At 42.6% G+C, this 19979-nt stretch overlaps 1 protein-coding gene across 1 annotated transcript in view; it reads right to left on the reverse strand.

Annotated features, from left to right (window-relative positions):
- Positions 1–1560: 1560 nt before the first annotated feature.
- UNC45B (unc-45 myosin chaperone B) overlaps positions 1561–19979 on the reverse strand; it is a 32271-nt gene continuing 13852 nt past the window's right edge. The window contains exons 9-20 of the mRNA XM_044287094.1: positions 19186–19357; positions 18732–19032; positions 17958–18052; positions 17046–17187; positions 16820–16960; positions 8743–8870; positions 7536–7602; positions 7311–7424; positions 5720–5835; positions 3518–3635; positions 2917–3075; positions 1561–2767 (exon numbers count right to left, since the gene is read on the reverse strand). Of these exons, the coding sequence (XP_044143029.1) occupies positions 2507–2767; positions 2917–3075; positions 3518–3635; positions 5720–5835; positions 7311–7424; positions 7536–7602; positions 8743–8870; positions 16820–16960; positions 17046–17187; positions 17958–18052; positions 18732–19032; positions 19186–19357 (1814 nt within the window). The 3' untranslated portion in view covers positions 1561–2506. The remainder of the gene's footprint in view (positions 2768–2916; positions 3076–3517; positions 3636–5719; positions 5836–7310; positions 7425–7535; positions 7603–8742; positions 8871–16819; positions 16961–17045; positions 17188–17957; positions 18053–18731; positions 19033–19185; positions 19358–19979) is intronic.

Consider the following 19979-nt stretch of genomic DNA (forward strand, 5'->3'; position numbering starts at 1 on the left):
GTGTGTGAAACAGGGCAAGGGGTTGTCGCTGAGAGTGACATATACTGTAGTGTCACTGAGCATGGATTCAATGAGGGTCCTATAGAGACCACTGTCCAACACGACAACCCCACCCCCTTTGTCAGATTGTTTTATTACAATATCCACCCTCAATTTCACATCTTGGAGTGCCTTTTTTTCTTTTTTAGTAACATTGTTACAACCCCCAGGATTCTGATTGATCTGATCATGCAGCAAAACCAAATCACGTTCCACCAATTCTTGGTATCAATCCAGTGCTTGGGATCTGGATTGAATCGGATAAAAATCATGATTCTTTGTATGAAAGTACACTGACCTATTATTCAATTCCAGATCACCCAGGACTGTATTTGACTCCTGAAGTTCACATGCATGCATCATTTCATGAAAACTCATATGTCTTATGTTTTGGGGACTTACACCATCACAAATAGAGGGATCACTTGTGGACGCAACAGGGTGATCAGCGTCCCCCGTCTTCACAGCACGGACATCATCACCACCCACCTGAAAATGACGGCGGAGAGTGAGGGCGCGGGCCAGCCTGTTGACATCCAGAAGCGTCCTATACAAATCAAATTGGCTGGGCTGGAATTGTCTCTGGTAGCCCGAAACGCGTAGACAAGACTGCTATTTTTGTAACTGATGGAGGAGATTTTACCGCAAGAAAAAAAAAATGATATTCCTTTATCAAAGTGGAGCTGGATTTCTTCAAACCCCTTTTTGCATACAGCTGCCCGTCACCTGACTCGGGTTATCCGTGCTCACAGCTGAAGGAGGGGCAGGTGAAAGCTGCTGAACTTTCCTTTTCTTTATATAAAGTGACAAATAGTATGTAAGTAATTTGATACAAATACAAACTTTACAAAATCTGTTTTTATTAAAGATTATGCTACAAAGTAGTTTTGTTTGCCAAAATTAATACATCTTAAAAGGTAAACTATCAACACCAATTCATCAAAACCAATGGTAATACCGAAGCAGAACAACCAAACATACAACAGAATAAAAGTTCCCCAATCAATGATAGATTAACTATAGTCCACAGAAAAGACGTATACATAGTTTATGAGCCATCTTGTAAGTGTCTACCACAATTTACTATTATTTTCAGTACATCTGTACCTCTATCTTTACCTGTTATTGTAAGATATATTTTTTTATATTGCAGACACCTAAACAGTTGGATTGCAGTTAGCCTAAAGGCTATATTACACAACAGATTATCTGTCAGATGGCCATTTACACACACAGACCTTTTGTTATACACACACCAATTATTAGTCTGATTGGACAGATATTGGTCAGATAATCTGTTGGTGTAATACAGCCCTTAGTGTCAGGGGCGTAACTATAGGGGAAGCAGGGCAAGCGGCTTCTTTGGGGCCCTGACCCAGAAGGGGGCCCATACAGGAAGCGGAGCACTAAAAGATTTTGTCAGGGCCCCCTCAACAGTATTATACAATGAAATTATATACAGTGGCAGTACAGACAGTGTAGAAAACGGATGGAACAGCTGCTGGGCCTGGTCTGAGAGAGTGATCTTTAGTAGCCAGAGGAATGGGGGCGGCATGAAAGGAAGGGGTTGCGAAAAAATTACTGGGGGAGGGGGCCCCATTCAAAAATTTGCTGTGGGGCCCAGTCATTTCTAGCTACGCCACTGCTTAGTGTTACACTTCCAACCATACTCATAGAAGGTGTTGGAAAGTTGAGGTTCATGGTACTGTTTGGCGGTTTGGTCACACTGGAGAGCTACAGTATGTTAGCTGTACCTGGGTTTGCTGAAGCTAGTCATAGGAGTTGTTTTTCTCGAACAAAACAGTTGTTCAAATCCATTTGGCTCCTTAACCCTGCAGAGAGCCGATTTTGTTAGATAAAGAAGTTTATTTTGTGCATATGTTAGTAATGTAAGCACAATGTCAGCCTGCATGAGAACCCAAAGGCACCCCAAATCTTGCTATCTAGGACCTCTCAAGTAGCACTTCAGGAAAATGGAAGATTAGTGTTAGCTGCAGTCACACCAACTTCAGGTTGTAGTTGCATTTAGGCTGTAACTGTTTCATATCTTCTTATGTTCTTACTTTGTACAGTATTTATTGCATTGTGGTAAATTTGAAGGAATTGTATAAAATGGAGCATGATATAGATTTTAAATAACGCAACATTCCCTCAAATCCATGCAGATGTGTATGGTATATTGTCCTGTACTTTGTTATAGATTGGTGCAGAGCACAAATAATATGCAGTAAATAAACCAGGTTGACTTACAGGAAACTGCTCTTTTTTTTTCTAAAACCTACTTTAAAAAGCCAAATTTGTTTACGGAAATAAAAAATATGTATCTACATTATAAAAGGAGAAGTGCCCAATTTTATTATATAAGCACACATTTACTTTGCATCATTTTAGTACTCGTCGTTACTCCCCAACATACAAAGGGAATGCACCTTTGACACATGGGATTTTTTTCCTAAAACATCTATATTCATGACATGGGCTTGATTAGCTCATAATCTAAACATTTAACCAGGGCTTCTCTAGCCACATCTATGATATGTTGTTTGCTGGGATTGCTCTCCTGTTTTCCAATTACTGTTAAGATCTCCAACGTCTCGGACTCCACCAGTTTCTTTGCCAGCTCTTTATCTGCAGTGATGAGGTTGTAGGCAATTACAACTCCTCGATGCTGAACCTGCAAGTCTTCATTTAGACAAAGTCTCTGCAGGATCTCCATCCACTGTGTTGTCTAGGGACAAATAAGTACACTTGTCTGAATATCAGCCAGAATGTTAACCTCTCCATCAAAAATACAAAGTATGAAATACCCACTCAAAAAGTCATACAAAAAAAAACCTAATATTCTGTGGCTGGCAATAGAAATATCATAGTACTTACTACTTCCGTCATTTTCTGGCACAGCTTCTTCTGGGCACCAGTCAGAACAGCGAGAGCTCCAGCTGCTGCTCTTTGGAGTTTCACCTCATCTTCCTCTCCACAAAGCAAAATCACCAATTTCAAACGATCGTTTCCATCAACCATAAACCTCTCCTGAACCTAATAGAATATAGCAGATTCATCCGAATGTATTCTAGATAATGTATCATTATACAGTCATAGAAAGAATGTGTAGCTAATATATTTAAAGATTTCACAATGGGAAATATATCATACATTAGTGGTGTAGAACTTCAACTCAAACTGTAAGCTCTATGATGTAAAAGAGTAACTGCTGGGGGGGGTTTTGTATTAGAAATTAATCTTGCTAAGAGGCAGCAGAAATAGAATGATCACATTCAGGGCTGTCATTCTAAAATATCCGGACCCCATAAATCATAAGGCCAGGGTCCCCTGAACTCAGCCCCACATCTTGTATACCATAATATGCATTTGGTGGGTGGCAGTCAACAGGGCAGTTTGGGAAGCATTTTTAGACAGGGTAGTCTTGGCCTATGACTATAGTACCCTCTGAATGGTCCTCATGATCACATTCACTTACCTCTTTATTCACCACTAGGTTGCACATACATTCTGTGGCAGCTTGTCGGAGCTGTTCATGGTTCTCGAACATGTAATTCTCAATATCAGCGAGAGCTTTCTCCTTAATAATTTTTTGTCTGTGTAATAAAAATGCCAATGATATACTGTATGTTTGATATGAATATGGTAGCAATGAGATTTCTGGGCAGACAGTATAGCTTACTTCATAATCTCTGCTATATACTGTAACAATTATCGAATAAGTTGTGTGTGTACCTGGTCCTAGACTGGCACAAGGCCACGTTCTAACATTTAGAAATGCTCATCGAAAAAAGTGATTTAAAGGGGTTGTTCAGAATTTTTTTATATTGATGACCTATGATCAATTTCAAATAGTCAGGGGTCTGATATCCGACTGTTCAGCTGTTCCAGAATATCTCCAATGTAATTGGAATTAGGCAATGGAATTACAAAAGGTCCATCTACTATCTGGTTGCCAGTCCTGGTTACTGCACCACTGTTCTCATTCACCTCATACTCCTGCTGATCTGATATTGATGGTCTATCTATCCTGGAGATATCTCATCAATATAAGGGTCCATTCACACGTCCGCAAAATGGGTCCGCATCCATTCCACAATTTTGCGTAACGGGTGCGGACCCATTAATTTTCAATGGAGCTGCAAAAGATGTGGACAGCACACCGTGTGCTGTCCGCATCCGCACTTCCATTTCGCGGCCCCACAAAAAAATAGAACATGTCCTATTCTTGTCCGCAGCCATGAACAAGAAAAGGCATTTCTATTATAGTGCTGGCCATGTGCGGTCCGAACAAAGCGGAACGCACATGGCCGGTGTCCATGTTTTGCGGATCCGCAATTTCTGGACCACAAAACAGTTGCGGATTTGGGAATGTACCATAAAAACCATGGAGAACCCCTTTAAGCAATATTTTCTTATACAAATAGGAAGTCATCTATGTCTAGTTTTCACATTCCTATAATCCTTTTTTTTAACTATAAAATGCAATAGATTAGACACTATATGGTGCCTGGAAGACCATCAACCAAAGGTTTCTACCGGAGGAACCAGTGGGCAGGTTGTATTTTTCACCTGCCGCTGACCTCAGAACAGTAATTTTTATGTTGATACTCGCCCCCTGTAACCTCACAGTTTGCCAGCAATCCAGCCATGAAATGCATTGAGAGGACTCTTGAGTGTACACATAATGGAGAGGACTTAAAGAAGTTGTCTCATCTGGGACATTGGTGGTTTATAGCTACGATATGCTATCAATGTCAAATTGGCATGGGTCCCAACTATAGGACCTGCACCTATCTCCCGAACAGGCCCCTGAAAATGAAAGAGAGTGCACCGGGCATGTGCAGCATGGTCTCCATTCAGTTCTGTGGGAGTTCTGAAAATAGCCAAGTTTAGCTATTTTTGGCAGTCCCAGAGAAATGAATAGAGGGTGGCTGCAGATGCATGACTACTCTCCACTCACTTCGGGGGTCCAATTCTGGAGATAGGTGCAGGAACCAAATGTTGCACCCACACCTATCTGACATTGGTGGCCAGGGCCGGTGCAAGGATTTTTGCCAACACAAGCGAAGCTACATTTTGGCGCCCCCCTCCCCATGCTTATCCTCTGTGTGGTCCTGGTATCTTCTCTCTGCTTCAGACAATGGCTGGTTTAAGGACCATATTTTTCGCCCTCTAGGACACACCTAGGTTTTAGAGGAGGATAGTAAGGATAAAATATTTTCCATTACACCTCAGGTCAGACCAGCAATCAGACCCCCAATGTTAATCAGACCTCAGATCAGAACCCCATGTCAGACATCATCCCCCAGCCATCAGCCCCCAATGTCAGCCATCAGACCCCCATGTCACATTTCTCCCCCTCCATGTCACATTTTTCCGCCCTCCCCAGGGTGCGCCCTAAGGCGGCCGCTTGGTCTGCCTTATGGTAGCACCGGCCCTGTTGGTGGCATATCCTATCTACATAGCAGCAATCCTCTCAGTGCATTCCAGGGCTGGTTTATGGATGCACCGTGGTGGGTTGGGGGTGAGTATCAATTTAGAAATCACTGATTCGGGGGCAGCAGCAACTGATCTATTCATGTATTATTGTAGAAAGTGACAGATTCCCTTTCACCATGGCTCCCCCCTTTGACATGCTGCCCCAGATTCCAAGGTTATGTATATTGAGAATACAAACCTTAATTTGTCGCTTTTTCCAGAGAGGTTGGTCAGGCCAAGAAGTGCTTCAAAGTTCTGCATTCCATCTTTTTCTGTGTTCAGGAGACTGACCAGAGGACGGACTACTTCATATACCTGAAATAATATCACCACAAGTTTACATCAATCAAGATTCTTAATCAAGATCCCTGCTAGTGAACAGAAACATTCTCACCTCTACCAAACCTAACACTAAGGCTACTTTAACACTAGCGTTTTTCTTTTCCGGCATAGAGTTCCGTCCTAGGTCCTAGAACTGATCAGTTTTATCCCCATGCATTCTGAATGGCGAGTAATCCGTTCAGGATGCATCAGGATGTCTTCAGTTCAGTCTTTTTGACTGATCAGGCAAAAGATAAAACCGCAGCATGCTAATGTTTTCTCTCCGGCCCAAAAAACTGAAGACTTGCCTGAATGCCGGATCCATCCTTACTTTCTGCGCATGCGCAGACCAATAAAAAGGTGAAAAAAATAAATGCCGGATCTGTTTTGCCGGATGACACGGCATTTCAATGCATTTTTCTGACTGATCAGGCATTTTTAAAACTGATTAGGATCCTGATCAGTCTAACAAATGCCATCAGTTGGCATACATTTTGCCGGATCCGGCAGGCAGTTCCGGCGATGGAACTGCTTGCCGAATCTCTCTGCCGCAAGTGTGAAAGTAGCCTTATTGTTGGTTGTTCCAATATTTCAGTTCAGACAGACACATAGAAGCATTAATCTCTCCCTGTCCTAATAGTTTGCTACAATGTATTAATGATGAGCATTAGATCTTGAAAGTACGTAAGTGGTTGCAAGGCATGCAGACTATTTTCTTTGGTGTCAACTACTCCACTTATTAATGATTCAAAAATGTAAATTCTGTTTTACTGCAAACTTGTATAACCCTATTAAATAATTCTGGAGCATCTTTCTTATAACTCTCCAGTGTGCCGTTTGTTCCTTTAGTATTCCTAAGAATTTATGTACAAATTGACAACTGGGTTAACATTCTCCTTGTGAGAAGGGGTATGTCCCTCTACAGTTTGCCACTATCAGTATTGGTTGGACAATGTCAGACTAGATAGGGAGGGGTCCGCAACTGGTAACACCTAGTTGTCCATTTATTCATACATTTCTAGGAGGAATTAGGGTAAATCCACATGGATAAATGTTGCTGCTGCAAAATCCACCATGCGTATCTTGCAGATTTTGCTGCGGATTTGCCATGGATGTTAACCTATACATTTCCAAGAGGGAACTCTGCAGTGCAACTCCACAGAAATAATTGATATCCTGTGACTTTAAAATCTGCTCCACAAGTCAATCGCTGTGGGGATTTATTTTCTGCAGCATAAAGATGAGATTTGTTAAAATCTTATCAAATTTGCTGCTTTGGTAATATGCTGCAGATTTCCTGCCTGTAAATCCATTACAAAAATCCCCAGCATACCCGCTACATTAGAACAGGAGAATGGAATAATCCAGATGCTTTAGAATTATTTGATGTGGAATGCAAGTGTCTATTTTCGATATGTCAGGAGAGCCAAGCGGTCCTTAAACTAGACAGAGGTTTCTGTTTTACATACCCGCTCTCCAGGGAATGCAATGTCAGGGTTTGATACAGCTGCTATCTTAGCCAGGCCATGGGCTGCCTTCGTTTTACCTAGTTCTGTACCTTCCAGGGCTAGAGGAATCATGGCCTAGCCAAACAAAATGCAAACATTATACAGTAGATCAAAGAGCAACATGGAAATTCTACTATACAACAGAGTGCACTGTAAATGGCAATAGGAATGCATTACTGTATTTACCTTGCCTCCTCCTTGTGCAACAATGATTCCTCTGTCTTTGGGATCTTCACACAAAGCTAAGAAAACCCTAAAACACCAACATTCAAATGATCATGAATAATTTTTAATAAGAACTTTGCAGCTGTTCTTATGGTTTGTCAACAGCCTGAGCATTTGGATACGATGTGAAACACGCCGACATGTATTTATTTATTTTATGCACTTATATAGCAGTACTATGTTCCGCAGTGCTTTACAGACATTAGCATCCAACTGTCCCCAATGGGGCTCACAATCTAAGGTCCCTATCAGTATGTCTGAGTACCCGGAGGAAACCCGCGCAAACATAGGGGGAACATACAAACTCCATGCAGATGTCCTTGGTCGGATTCAAACCTAGGACCCCAGCGCTGCTAGGCACCAGTGCCAACCACTGAGCCACCGTGCTGGCCGTATAAAATGTTCTTATTGATACATAGATGACAGCCTGCAGCCACTATATTTCAGTCAAGGTTATAAACAAGGTCTTCACAGTAAAGAGCTCACAGAAGAGCATGCCAGATCTAAGATTACTGGACTCCTGTGAAAAATCCAATGACAATAATACCTGAAATTTCAAGTTGGATTAGAGCTATGCTTTATCAGAGGTTCTGCTGATTTTGTAACTAATACCGCTAATAATTGCAATCCTTAACTCAGTTGCATTGAGTTGGCTGAGTACACTTTTCACCTGTTACAATCCCTCCAAAGATATGGCCATTTATATACACTGCTAAACTGTGTTATGACCAAGTACATTTCATAAGGAATCACAGAACACAAAATGAAATGTTCATTTGCCATAATGTGTGTAAAGGTGGCCGTACACTTTAAAAAGCTGTTGGCCAAACAGTCATTGGCTAACAGCTATTTGTAATGAGCTCCTCATATACATGCTTGGTTCAGCAGAGCATACATGTGTTCCGAATGGGGCGAGGGGAGTAAGCTGCTGCCAGACACCTCTGGCGGTGGTTTATCTCCCTTGAGAACAAAAGGACTGGGTATTGAACTTCAACATGCCCAATCCTTTTTTAGCCCAAAAATCATCCGTCGAAGGAACGTCAGGAACCCCTCTACACATTATTAGATGGTCTGGTTGAAATGGTTGGTTTCGGCCAACATTAAAGTGTATGGCCACCTATACACTTGGATACACCTGACCAAAGTTTTGCACTGCATTGGATATTACCTAGTTAGTTGTTCCTTGGTTTGGTCTGTAAGTATGGCATTGTCTGCTTTCAGCATGCAGGATAAGGCGGAGATGACATCAGCCTTAAGAAGTCTCTTCACTCGTTTTGTCACAAAGTCTTTCTTATCCTAGAGCAAAAAAAGGACAAGTAATTAAATACTGTGGCAGAAGACACCACCTTGTTCATCTAGGGAATGTTCACACGTGGCAGATACACTGTGGATTTGATGCTGAGGACTTGCGTGTGGAAATTCTAGTGTATTACATCAACAGCAAAGTGGATAAGATATTACAAAATTTCATCTACACACTGCAGAAAAAAAACCTTTTAGTAAAAACTGACCTGTGGTGTGGATTTTAAATCTACAGCATGTGGGGGCGTGGCTAGGCTGCCAAAGGAGATGGCCGCTTGAGTGAAGAGCTCCTGCACCTCAGCGACTGTAACCTTGCACGCCCGTCTTAATCCAGCATACAGCAGCATCTACCGACTCCCTCAGATGCACTACTCCCCTGCCGACACTATGGGGAAGACTAGAAAGCACTTGCAGAAAATGCAGGACGGAAACTTAGAGAGCTACTTTGACTGGGGAAGATTCAAAGATGGCGCCAATGGAACAGATAAGTCAGCACTGGGATCCCCTATCAGCGCGATGTCACTGGCGCTTACAGCCCGCTCTCCCTCGCCACCGGACGTATCTGGCAGCGCTAACCTGCTGCATGTGTCGCCTCCGTCGCTCCCGCCGACTCCAGAAGAGGCCAGAGCTCCAGGGCAATCACAGCATGGGATCCAAGATGGCGCCCGTCCTATGGCGCAGCGGGAACAGCCGCTCGGTCTCCAGCATACTCAGCCGCATATCGGACGTACCGGAGGCCATCCACAGCTGAGTGAGTACACCTCTCACAATGTTTCATCCCTGGATCCTTTCCAAATGCTTCCCACCTCAGATAAGCCTGTTACTGAGGACTCTCTTAAAACCATGTTATTAGCCCTGAAATCCTCCCTGCAGACAGACATAGCCGGACTGATTAACCCTCTCTCGGCCAGGCTGCAGACCACAGAGGACAAGGTGCAGCATGTGGAAGTGAAAATGGCTGAATTTGTAGCATCACAAAATGCTATAATTGATGCCCATAATGCTATGGCTGATGAGCTGGAAGCTGTCAAGTTAAAAATGGCGGACCTGGAAGACGGATCCCGACGGAATAATGTAAAATTCAGGGGTATTCCTGAAGATGTTGCCCCCAGGAACTGCAAACTTACCTGAAAGGGCTAATAAGGGCATTATTGCCACAGATCCCAATCCCTGATATGATCATTGACAGGGCCCATAGACTTCTTAAACCCCCACACCTTGGTCCTGACATTCCACGTGATACTTTGGCGCGTATCCATTTCTTTCATACTAAAGAAGCACTCATGATGGCAGCACGGAATAAGCCTTCGTTACCTGCTCCGTATCAGAAGATCAAACTCTACACGGACCTTTCTATGGTCACCCTTCGCCGTGCAGAGCACTACAGCCTATCACTAGTGCCCTCAGGGATAATGACTTCCCCTACAAATGGGGTTACCCCCTAAAAATCCTCATCCATAGGAACGGACAGACGCATGCCATCAAGACCCTGGAAGAAGGGAAGCAACTACTCCATCTCTGGCAGATCCCATTGTCCTCCAGTAATATGGACGCTGACATTGCTAACGTAGTTCCTGCTACCCCACATACGTCAGAGGGCTGATGCCCTGAGTGTCTCCCCTATACCAGACATCCAGGAATCGGGAATTACCGGTGTGGCGATACACTGTTCTGTCTATTATGCTGAGACTCTCTCCGTATTACCCTACCTGGGCGTTGGAACAGTACTTTCCATGTTTGGGTGCAGGTCCTCTGTCACCGTTAATTATTTTGATTTATTTCAATTCTAGCATTGAACTTTCGCCCTTTCTCTGCCTAGACGGTTATTTCCGTCCTGTTCAATACCTACTAAGTCTCAGGCGGTTACCTCCGTCTCATTTGTTTGATTGTTGTTCTTCCCTCCCTCCCACTCTCCTCCCCCCTCTTCCCTCTATATAACCTTTAGTGCCTGAAACTCTGCCTTATTGATTTTGAACGCAAAACATTGTACAGACGTGGACAAAATTGTTGGTACCCTTTGGTCAATGAAAGAAAAAGTCACAATGGTCACAGAAATAACTTTAATCTGACAAAAGTAATAATAAATTAAAATTCTATAAATGTTAACCAATGAAAGTCAGACATTGTTTTTCAACCATGCTTCAACAGAATTATGTAAAAAAATAAACTCATGAAACAGGCATGGACAAAAATGATGGTACCCCTAGAAAACACAGAACATAATGTGACCAAAGGGACATGTTAATTCAAGGTGTGTCCACTAATTAGCATCACAGGTGTCTACAACCTTGTAATCAGCCATTGGGCCTATATATATGGCTCCAGGTAATCACTGTGTTGTTTGGTGATATGGTGTGTACCACACTCGACATGGACCAGAGGAAGCAAAGGAAAGAGCTGTCTCAAGAGATCAGAAAGAAAATTATAGACAAGCATGTTAAAGGTAAAGGCTATAAGACCATCTCCAAGCAACTAGATGTTCCTGTGAGTACAGTTGCACATATTATTCATAAGTTTAAGATCCATGGGACTGTAGCCAACCTCCCTGGACGTGGCCGCAGGAGGAAAATTGATGACAAATCTAAGAGACGGATAATCCGAATGGTAACAAAAGAGCCTAGAAAGACTTCTAAAGAGATTCAAGGTGAACTTCATGCTCAAGGAACATCAGTGTCAGATCGCACCATCCGTCGTTGTTTGAGCCAAAGTGGACTACATGGGAGACGACCAAGGAGGACACCATTGTTGAAAACGAATCATAAAAAAGCAAGACTGGAATATGCCAAACTACATGTTGACAAGCCACAAAGCTTCTGGGAGAATGTCCTGTGGACAGATGAGACAAAAATCGAAGTTTTTGCCAAGGCACATCAGCTGTATGTTCACAGACGAAAAAATGAAGCATATCAAGAAAAGAACACTGTCCCTACTGTGAAACATGGAGGAGGCTCTGTTATGTTCTGGGGCTGCTTTGCTGCGTCTGGCACAGGGTGTCTTGAATCTGTGCAGGGTACAATGAAATCTCAAGACTATCAAGGAATTCTAGAGAGAAATGTACTAGCCAGTGTCAGAAAGCTTAGTCTCAGTCGCAGGTCATGGGTCTTGCAACAGGACAATGACCCAAAACACACCGCTAAAAACACCCAAGAATGGCTAAGAGGAAAAAATTGGACTATTCTAAAGTGGCCTTCTATGAGCCCTGACCTCAATCCTATTGAGCATCTTTGGAAGGAGCTGAAACATGCAGTCTGGAAAAGGCACCCTTCAAACCGGACACAACTGGAGCAGTTTGCTCATGAGGAGTGGGCCAAAATACCTGCTGAGAGGTGCAGATGTCTCATTGACAGTTACAGGAAGCGTTTGATTGCAGTGATTGCCTCAAAAGGTTGCGCAACAAAATATTAAGTTAGGGGTACCATCATTTTTGTCCATGCCTGTTTCATGAGTTTATTTTTTTACATAATTCTGTTGAAGCATGGTTGAAAAACAATGTCTGACTTTCATTGGTTAACATTTATAGAATTTTAATTTATTATTACTTTTGTCAGATTAAAGTTATTTCTGTGACCATTGTGACTTTTTCTTTCATTGACCAAAGGGTACCAACAATTTTGTCCACGTCTGTATTCCCCCACTCAACCTAGAGGTTGAATTAGCAGTTCCCTTTGACATCATGGGTCTCAAGATCATGTCCCTTAATGTTAAAGGCCTTAACTGTCCTCAGAAAAGGTCTTATATGTGGAAAGAAGCTTTGACAGCTAACATTGATGTTTTGTGTATACAGGAAACTCATTTACTGCAAGCAGACGCTGATAGAATACACCACCGCCTGTTTCCTACGGTCCTGCATTCGCATTGTGACAAGAAAAAGAGAGGTACCCTGATCGCAGTCAAAAACACTGTTGCCTATACTCTGATTAAGTCTAGAACTGACCCACAAGGTCGTTATGTTATTCTAGTTTGCTCCATCAACAGCATTACATACACAATAGTTAATCTATATGCCCCTAATTCTCATCAGTTGGCTTTTTTACATAAACTTATGCGCAATGTGAATAAGCTCAAACAGGGGAAGGTAATCCTTTGCAGAGATTTTAACACCGTCTTACACCCCACTATTGACTCCACTTCTCCTACCAGACGACCAGATGCAGGGGTTGCCTCCTTCTTACACTCTGAGGGCCTTACGGACGTGTGGAGAGCACAGCATAGCCTCGAAAAAGATTTTACCTTTTTCTCCCCAATACATATGTCCTACTCGCGAATAGACATGTTTGTGGTAGATCACACTGCTCTACTTCAAACAATTTCCACTTACATAGGCCTTATTAAGTGGTCAGATCACGCCCCGATTACCATCACCCTTGAGGAGCAGTTTCAATCGACTAGACCCCCTATTTGGAGAAATAACACATTTCTCTTCAACAACCCAAAATATGTATTAGAGCTTTCTACACAATTGAATGAGTATTTTCAGTTTAACAATGGCTCAGTTTCGAACAAGTTTATCTTGTGGCAGGCCCACAAAGCGTACATGCGAGGCTCTTTGATTAAACTGAATTCTACTGTGAGAAAGCTCAGAGAACGAGACATTACCCAAACCCTAGAACACATTGCTAAATTAGAGGCCATAAATAAGCCCGCTCCTACCTCTCAATGTTCCACTGAGCTTCGGGACGCACGTAATAAGCTTAGTAGCCTACTCTTCCAAAATTACCATAAATCTCTCCTACGGCTCCGCTCCAAATACTACTCTCAGAGCAATAAAGCGGGTAGACTTTTGGCGCAACAACTAAAAACCCAACAGGCGAAGTCCAAAATATCACACTTGCTCCACCCCATAAATAAAGCAAAACTGACAGATCCCCGCGAGATTGCCAACCAATTTAAATTATATTACCAATCTCTTTCTAACCTTAAAGATAGCACTCCTCTTCCCGACAATAACTCTACCTTGGTGGAGAATTTTCTCACACAGGCAACTCTCCCTACTCTCACTCAAACACAATTGCAGTCCCTCAATGCACCATTCTCACTTGCAGAAATTAATAAGGTTGTTATGTCTCTCCAGCTGGGTAAATCCCCGGGTCCCGATGGACTCTCTAATGAGTACTATCGCCACTTTCAGCATATTCTTGCTCCCTACATGCACAAGATGTTTAAATTGGTGCAAGATGGACACTCTTTCCCCTCGGACATGTTAGAAGCCCTAATAGTCACTATCCCAAAACCTGGCAAAGTGCCTGATGTACCCCAGAATTTCCGCCCTATTTCACTGCTTAACTCCGACATAAAAATCTTTGCCAAGATGATCGCCAATAGATTAGCTCCTCTTCTCCCACTCCCTGATCCACCCTCACCAAACTGGGTTTGTGTCTGGTCGACAAGCATCTGACAACACTAGACGGATTGTAGACTTATTCAATTACGCTGAGATGCATAACCTCCCAATGCTGGCGATCACATTAGATGCGGAAAAAGCATTTGACCGCTTGCACTGGGATTACACATTCTCTACACTCCGTCAAATGGTATTCTCAGGGCAAATATTACAGACTATTCACAGCTTATATTCTTCTCCATCCGCGAAGGTCTGGGTTAATGGAGTGGTGTCAGATTCATTTAGAATTACTAACGGATCCAGACAGGGCTGCCCCCTATCACCTCTATTGTTTGTGTTGGCACTGGAACCCTTGGCGCAATCTGTTAGGAATTCACCTTTAATAGCTGGAATGAAAATAGGTAACAGGTCCCACAAAATCACGCTTTATGCGGATGATATTCTCACGTTAACTGACCCCAGTAACTCATTAGACGCTGCCCTTTCAATGATTGCACATTATGGGTCCCTTTCATATTATAAAATCAACAATGCCAAATCTCAAGCTCTCCCTATTAATATGCCACTAGCGGAGGTAGCCTCTTTAAAATCCTCCCATGACTTAGACTGGCAAACATCGGAGCTCCCGTATTTGGGGGTTAAGATTACCTCTCCTTGCTCTCTACGGTACAATAGGAACTACCTTCCCCTCCTAGATACCATGTTGAGCGATCTTAACAGCTTCTCTATGAAAGCATTATCCTGGGTGGGTAGAGTGACATCATTTCAAATGATGACCCTTCCTAAGTTTATATATATATTTAGAGCCTTCCCAATCCCGATCCCTATGACATTTTTCAAAAAAGCGCAGATGACCTTGGGTAAATACATATGGGGCCCAACCAAACCCAGAGTAGCGAGGGCATTACTTTCTAAGAAAAAGCACGCTGGCGGACTAGGCCTTCCTGATATTAGGGACTACTTTCGAGCAGTAGCACTTTCCTTTGCCCGGGAATGATGGACCCCCGATGACACGAAAGCCTGGATTCAGATTGAATCATCTACTATAAAACACGCTTCTTTGAAGGATTACTTGATTCATCAACTGTGGGACCCATCCCAGCCGCGCAGGGACCTGCTCACGATACAGCATGTTTGTAACCTGTGGTCCACGATTCATACTGTTCAGAAGGACACGACATCTACCCTCCTAACACACGCCACTATGAGAACACTGGAATTAACCATTCCTGACATTAATTTGACAAATTGGCGGGAAAAAGGGATTACTTCTATATCTCAAATTTAGTCAGACGGCTGTCTTCTCCCCTTTGATTCTCTTCACCGTTTGTTCGCATTGCCGCATACAGAATTCTATAACTTTCTTAGGATCAGACACTTTATTGCACAGATTACGCAGAATCCACCCTCAATAAATTCCGACATACTGAGATTATTCCAGTTCCCGCTCCTCTTTAAAAAACATACTACGCGATATGTGTACGATGTTTTAGGAGACAAAGCCACTTTTACCAAAACCTTACCTATCCAAAAATGGGAAACAGAATTGGGGAAGTCATTTCCAGACGAAGATTGGGCACAAGCTATCAGATTTCTGGTTTCTAATTTCAAATGCGTTACCCACTACGAAGCGGGGTTGAAGACCCTCCTACACTGGTACTTCACCCCACAGAGACTGAATACAATCTACCCTGCATCCTCCCCCAATTGCTGGAGAGAATGCGGAGCTAGAGGTTCTTTACTCCATATCCTATGGGCATGCCCCGTAATCACCCCTTACTGGCACAGTGTTTTTGACCTGATCTCTGGGATACTAGCCCGGGCTGTGGATCCTTGCCCTGAACTGGCTCTCTTGTTCTTGGGTATACACAGCATCCCCCCCAAGATTGTAGGAACTTAGTAGGTCATGTCCTACTTAGCGCTAAACTGATTATTACACGTTATTGGAAGCAATCCATTTCACCGACTATAGCAGAGGTTATACAGGAGATTAACAAGTCATGTAGATATGAGAGTTTAATGCCTCCCACTGTTATCCCCCTTAAATCCAGGCTACTCACTTGGGATCCATGGCTCCATAACTCCAACTATTCCCCCTGAATTACTGAGACGTTCCTGCACTGAGAGTGAAGTTGGTAGGGAACGCCTAGTGGAAACAGGTCTCTCAAATTTGGGTGTACTGCGATAGGGATCATCCCAAACCCCTTCTTTCCTCCCTGTGTTTTCCTCCCCCCCCCCCTTACCCCTCAATGTTATGGTCTATTTGTTACAGACCTTACCAAATATGCAATTTATACTTGTATACTATTGTCTTATAAGCAAGCCTATTGCGTAGGCACGTATTGTTATACTTTGAAATATTGCGAATTATGGCTTAACTTGCCAACTCACAGAAAATGCCAATAAATAACGATTTCTTCTAAATCTACAGCATGCAATTTTATGCTGTGGATTTCTACTAGGGACTTCACTCTTTGCAATGCATTTTTGTGCAGAATAATGTCAGATATTCTGCTGCAGAAAATATCCCCTTATTGTCCTAGGATCATGAACTATTCAAATGCTCTTGTCACCTACCATATGACATTAGCCCACTACTTGCCTTTGGGTGTTGTTCTGGAACATGCTGCTTGGAGAACTTAGCCAGCTGGACAAGTTCTGGAACGACTTCCTTCACATCATAGCTGTTTGTGCAGTTGACCAGAGTTGTGGCCACAGAGTAGAGAATGGTTTTATCACTTGTCTGTACATAATTGAAATTACACTGTTAGTACTTCCAGATATAAATGTAGGCTAGCACAAATAAATGTTTATCTGGCCTTACACACCTTACACAGCTCAAACATGGCTTGCAGAGCTTGCTCATCTTCAACAAAGTCATCTTTTACATCAGCATCTAATGTCAGATATGCCAGGCCTTCCACTGCCCACTTCCTAGTCTGTAGGTCAATGGCTGGGTTACACAACCACCTATGATGAACAACCAACAGAATCTCAGATATAAAAAAAAGGCCACCCAAACAGAATAAAAGACAATGGGATGTCCAAAGTTAGAATAGCTAATATTATGATGCATGTACAGGAAAAAATATACAGGAATAAAAAGTATTTGAAGCATGTTTTATTTCTAAGGGCTATCTCATATTCAGGGGTGTAACTAGAAAAGGCTGCCCCATGCCCACCAACTTCCCCGCAACCCACCTCCAGTGACTAATCAAGACGCAAAGCTTCCCATACAACCCCTTTACCTGTTCGGTCAAGGAGAATATATGAAAATAAAATGCTTACTAGTGCCGGATAGGAGGAGACAAGAGTTTACTTTACAGTATGCCGACTGGGCCTTGTATGCCTCCCTTAGTGCCTTACACAGTAATGTCCTGTATGCCCCCTTAGTGTCCCTGCACAGTAGAATGCTCCATTAGCACCCCAGCAGAGTAGTTACGCCACCTTAGTGCCTAAACACAGTAGCCATGTCTCCCTTACATTAGTGAGCCCTTGTGGTGTAATAATCACATAGGACATAATACTTGGCCCTTGTGCTCTCATACTCATCCCCATGTGCCATGTCACTGCATCTCACCTGCTGGGGAGAGCACACGCTGGTAAATGAGGCCCAGTCGTAATGGATGACAGACATCCATTATGGCCCAGGCCCCACTGTGGGCCCTGTAGCAGCCCCTGCTCATATTCAATTATACAGTTCACTGGCGAATTATCATTTATATTACATACATACTTACTTCCTGCATTGCTTGGCAAGTTTATCAGTAGATCCTTCTGCAAACTGTCTTAAACCATAATCTGTACCTCCAGCTGATCCCAGTTTGCAGAGACCCTGAAATTTAGTAATTAGCCCGGTTAGTCATAACTCCTCAGTAATGCAATAAAATGTTTATGGGTATTATATTAACATGATCTATACACTGAAATATGTTCAAAAATTATAATCTGAAGTTCAACAAGTAACTCACAAAACATGTTCACCTTTGAAAAATAAACTAGATCTCATTCAAAGGTGCAGAATGATTGAACTATAAAAGAGACCTCTCAGCTCTGGCTGAGAAGAATCCAGTCTCTTATTTTATACATAGGGTGCCCCAACTTGATTTCCCAAAAGCAAGATGGATAAAGTATTATAGGTGTCCTAAAAGTAACATGTTTGTCAGAATTTTATTTCTTTACAGCTCTTATAATATTCTTTTTGTTCTCACTAACCAGCTAATTTTCCCTAGAAATGATGGAGCAGAGCTATAATGGGTTACAAATATTTCCTTCCCTACCTTTCCCCTTGGTTCCCTATATCCCAAAAAGAATGTTGTGAGAAGACCAGCTTTCAATTCATAAACTTTTTCATTTCTCTCTATAGAGTAAATTTTATTTTCAAAGTGGTTATCTCATGCCGCTGATCTTAATATATCTTAAGCCAAGATCAGGTAAGGAATGACACATCTGTGTATTCCATAGTCACCGTCTACGGTGTGTATTACAACTATGGACGTATAGTTCATACTCACCACCAAGGCACGGATCTTTATCTTCTCATTCTTCGTTTTCTTGTAGATGTCTTTCAACAAGGACACTCCATTTGTTATAATGAAGGTGGCACGGCTGAGTTTCGTACAGGCATGAATAAGAGCTTCCACTGCAACCAACTGGTCTATTTCATTTTCTGAGCCAGTCAGTGCTACCATCATTTCCATGACCCCCTGCAATCCCAGGAGTTTGTTTCCCAAATCAAAGGGCCCTTGCAAGATCCCTGACACAGTCTGTATGGCATGCAGATTTTTCTCCATATCTTTCGGGTCAAACTGTCCACTGTGATAAAACACAAATGTTCACTAAGACTACTGACTTTGAGTATAGTCAGTGAATTTAATTTTAACTGATAGACTGTGAAAAAAAGTTATAACTTTACTTTTGCTTTTATCATGGAAAAATGTTTAGCTATTTCACTGTATGGTGACTTACGTTATATACTCCTCACAGATCTGTCTGAAGTTATCTCTCTCTGGATCGCAACGTAGATCATCATAGAGTTTATTTAGTAGGATTGAAGCATTTACCCTGGTGTTGAATGTCAAAGGAAGGCAGTTTGGCAATTCAGGAATCTGACTTAAGACCTTAAGAATCTTCTTTAGGCCTAATGGAAACAAAATTGAAGAGATTTTTATAACATTAAGTGTACTCTGGAGGGCTTTAGGGTACTTTTACACTAGCGTTTTTATTTTCCGTCCCAGGGGCTCTATACCGGAAAAGAACTGATCAGTTTTATCCCCATGCATTCTGAATAGAGAGCAATCCGTTCAGTTTACATCAGGATGTCTTCAGTTCAGTCGTTTTGACTTTTCAGGACAGAGATAATACCGCAGCATGCTGCGGTTTTATCTCCGGCCCAAAAAACTGAACACTTGCCTGAATGCCGGATCCAGTATTTTTTTCCATAGGAAATGTATTAGTGCCGCATTGACGGATCCAGTATTCAGGTCTGCCCATGCGCAGACCTTTAAAAATGTAAAAAAAAAATACTGAATCAATTTTGCTGGATGAGGCTACTTTTACACTTGCGGCAGTCTGATCCGGAAAGCAGTTCCATCGTCGGTACTGCATGCCGGATCCGCCGATCTGGATGTAACTGAAAGCATTTGTGAGACGCATCCGGATGCGGATCCGTCTCACAAATGCATTGCGAGAACGGATCCGTCTCACCGCTTGTCATGCAGACAGACGGATCCGTCTTGTATCTTTTTTCAAATTTTTACCGG

The sequence above is a fragment of the Bufo gargarizans genome, chromosome 3 (assembly GCF_014858855.1).
Source record: "Bufo gargarizans isolate SCDJY-AF-19 chromosome 3, ASM1485885v1, whole genome shotgun sequence".
NCBI classification, from domain to species: domain Eukaryota; kingdom Metazoa; phylum Chordata; class Amphibia; order Anura; family Bufonidae; genus Bufo; species Bufo gargarizans.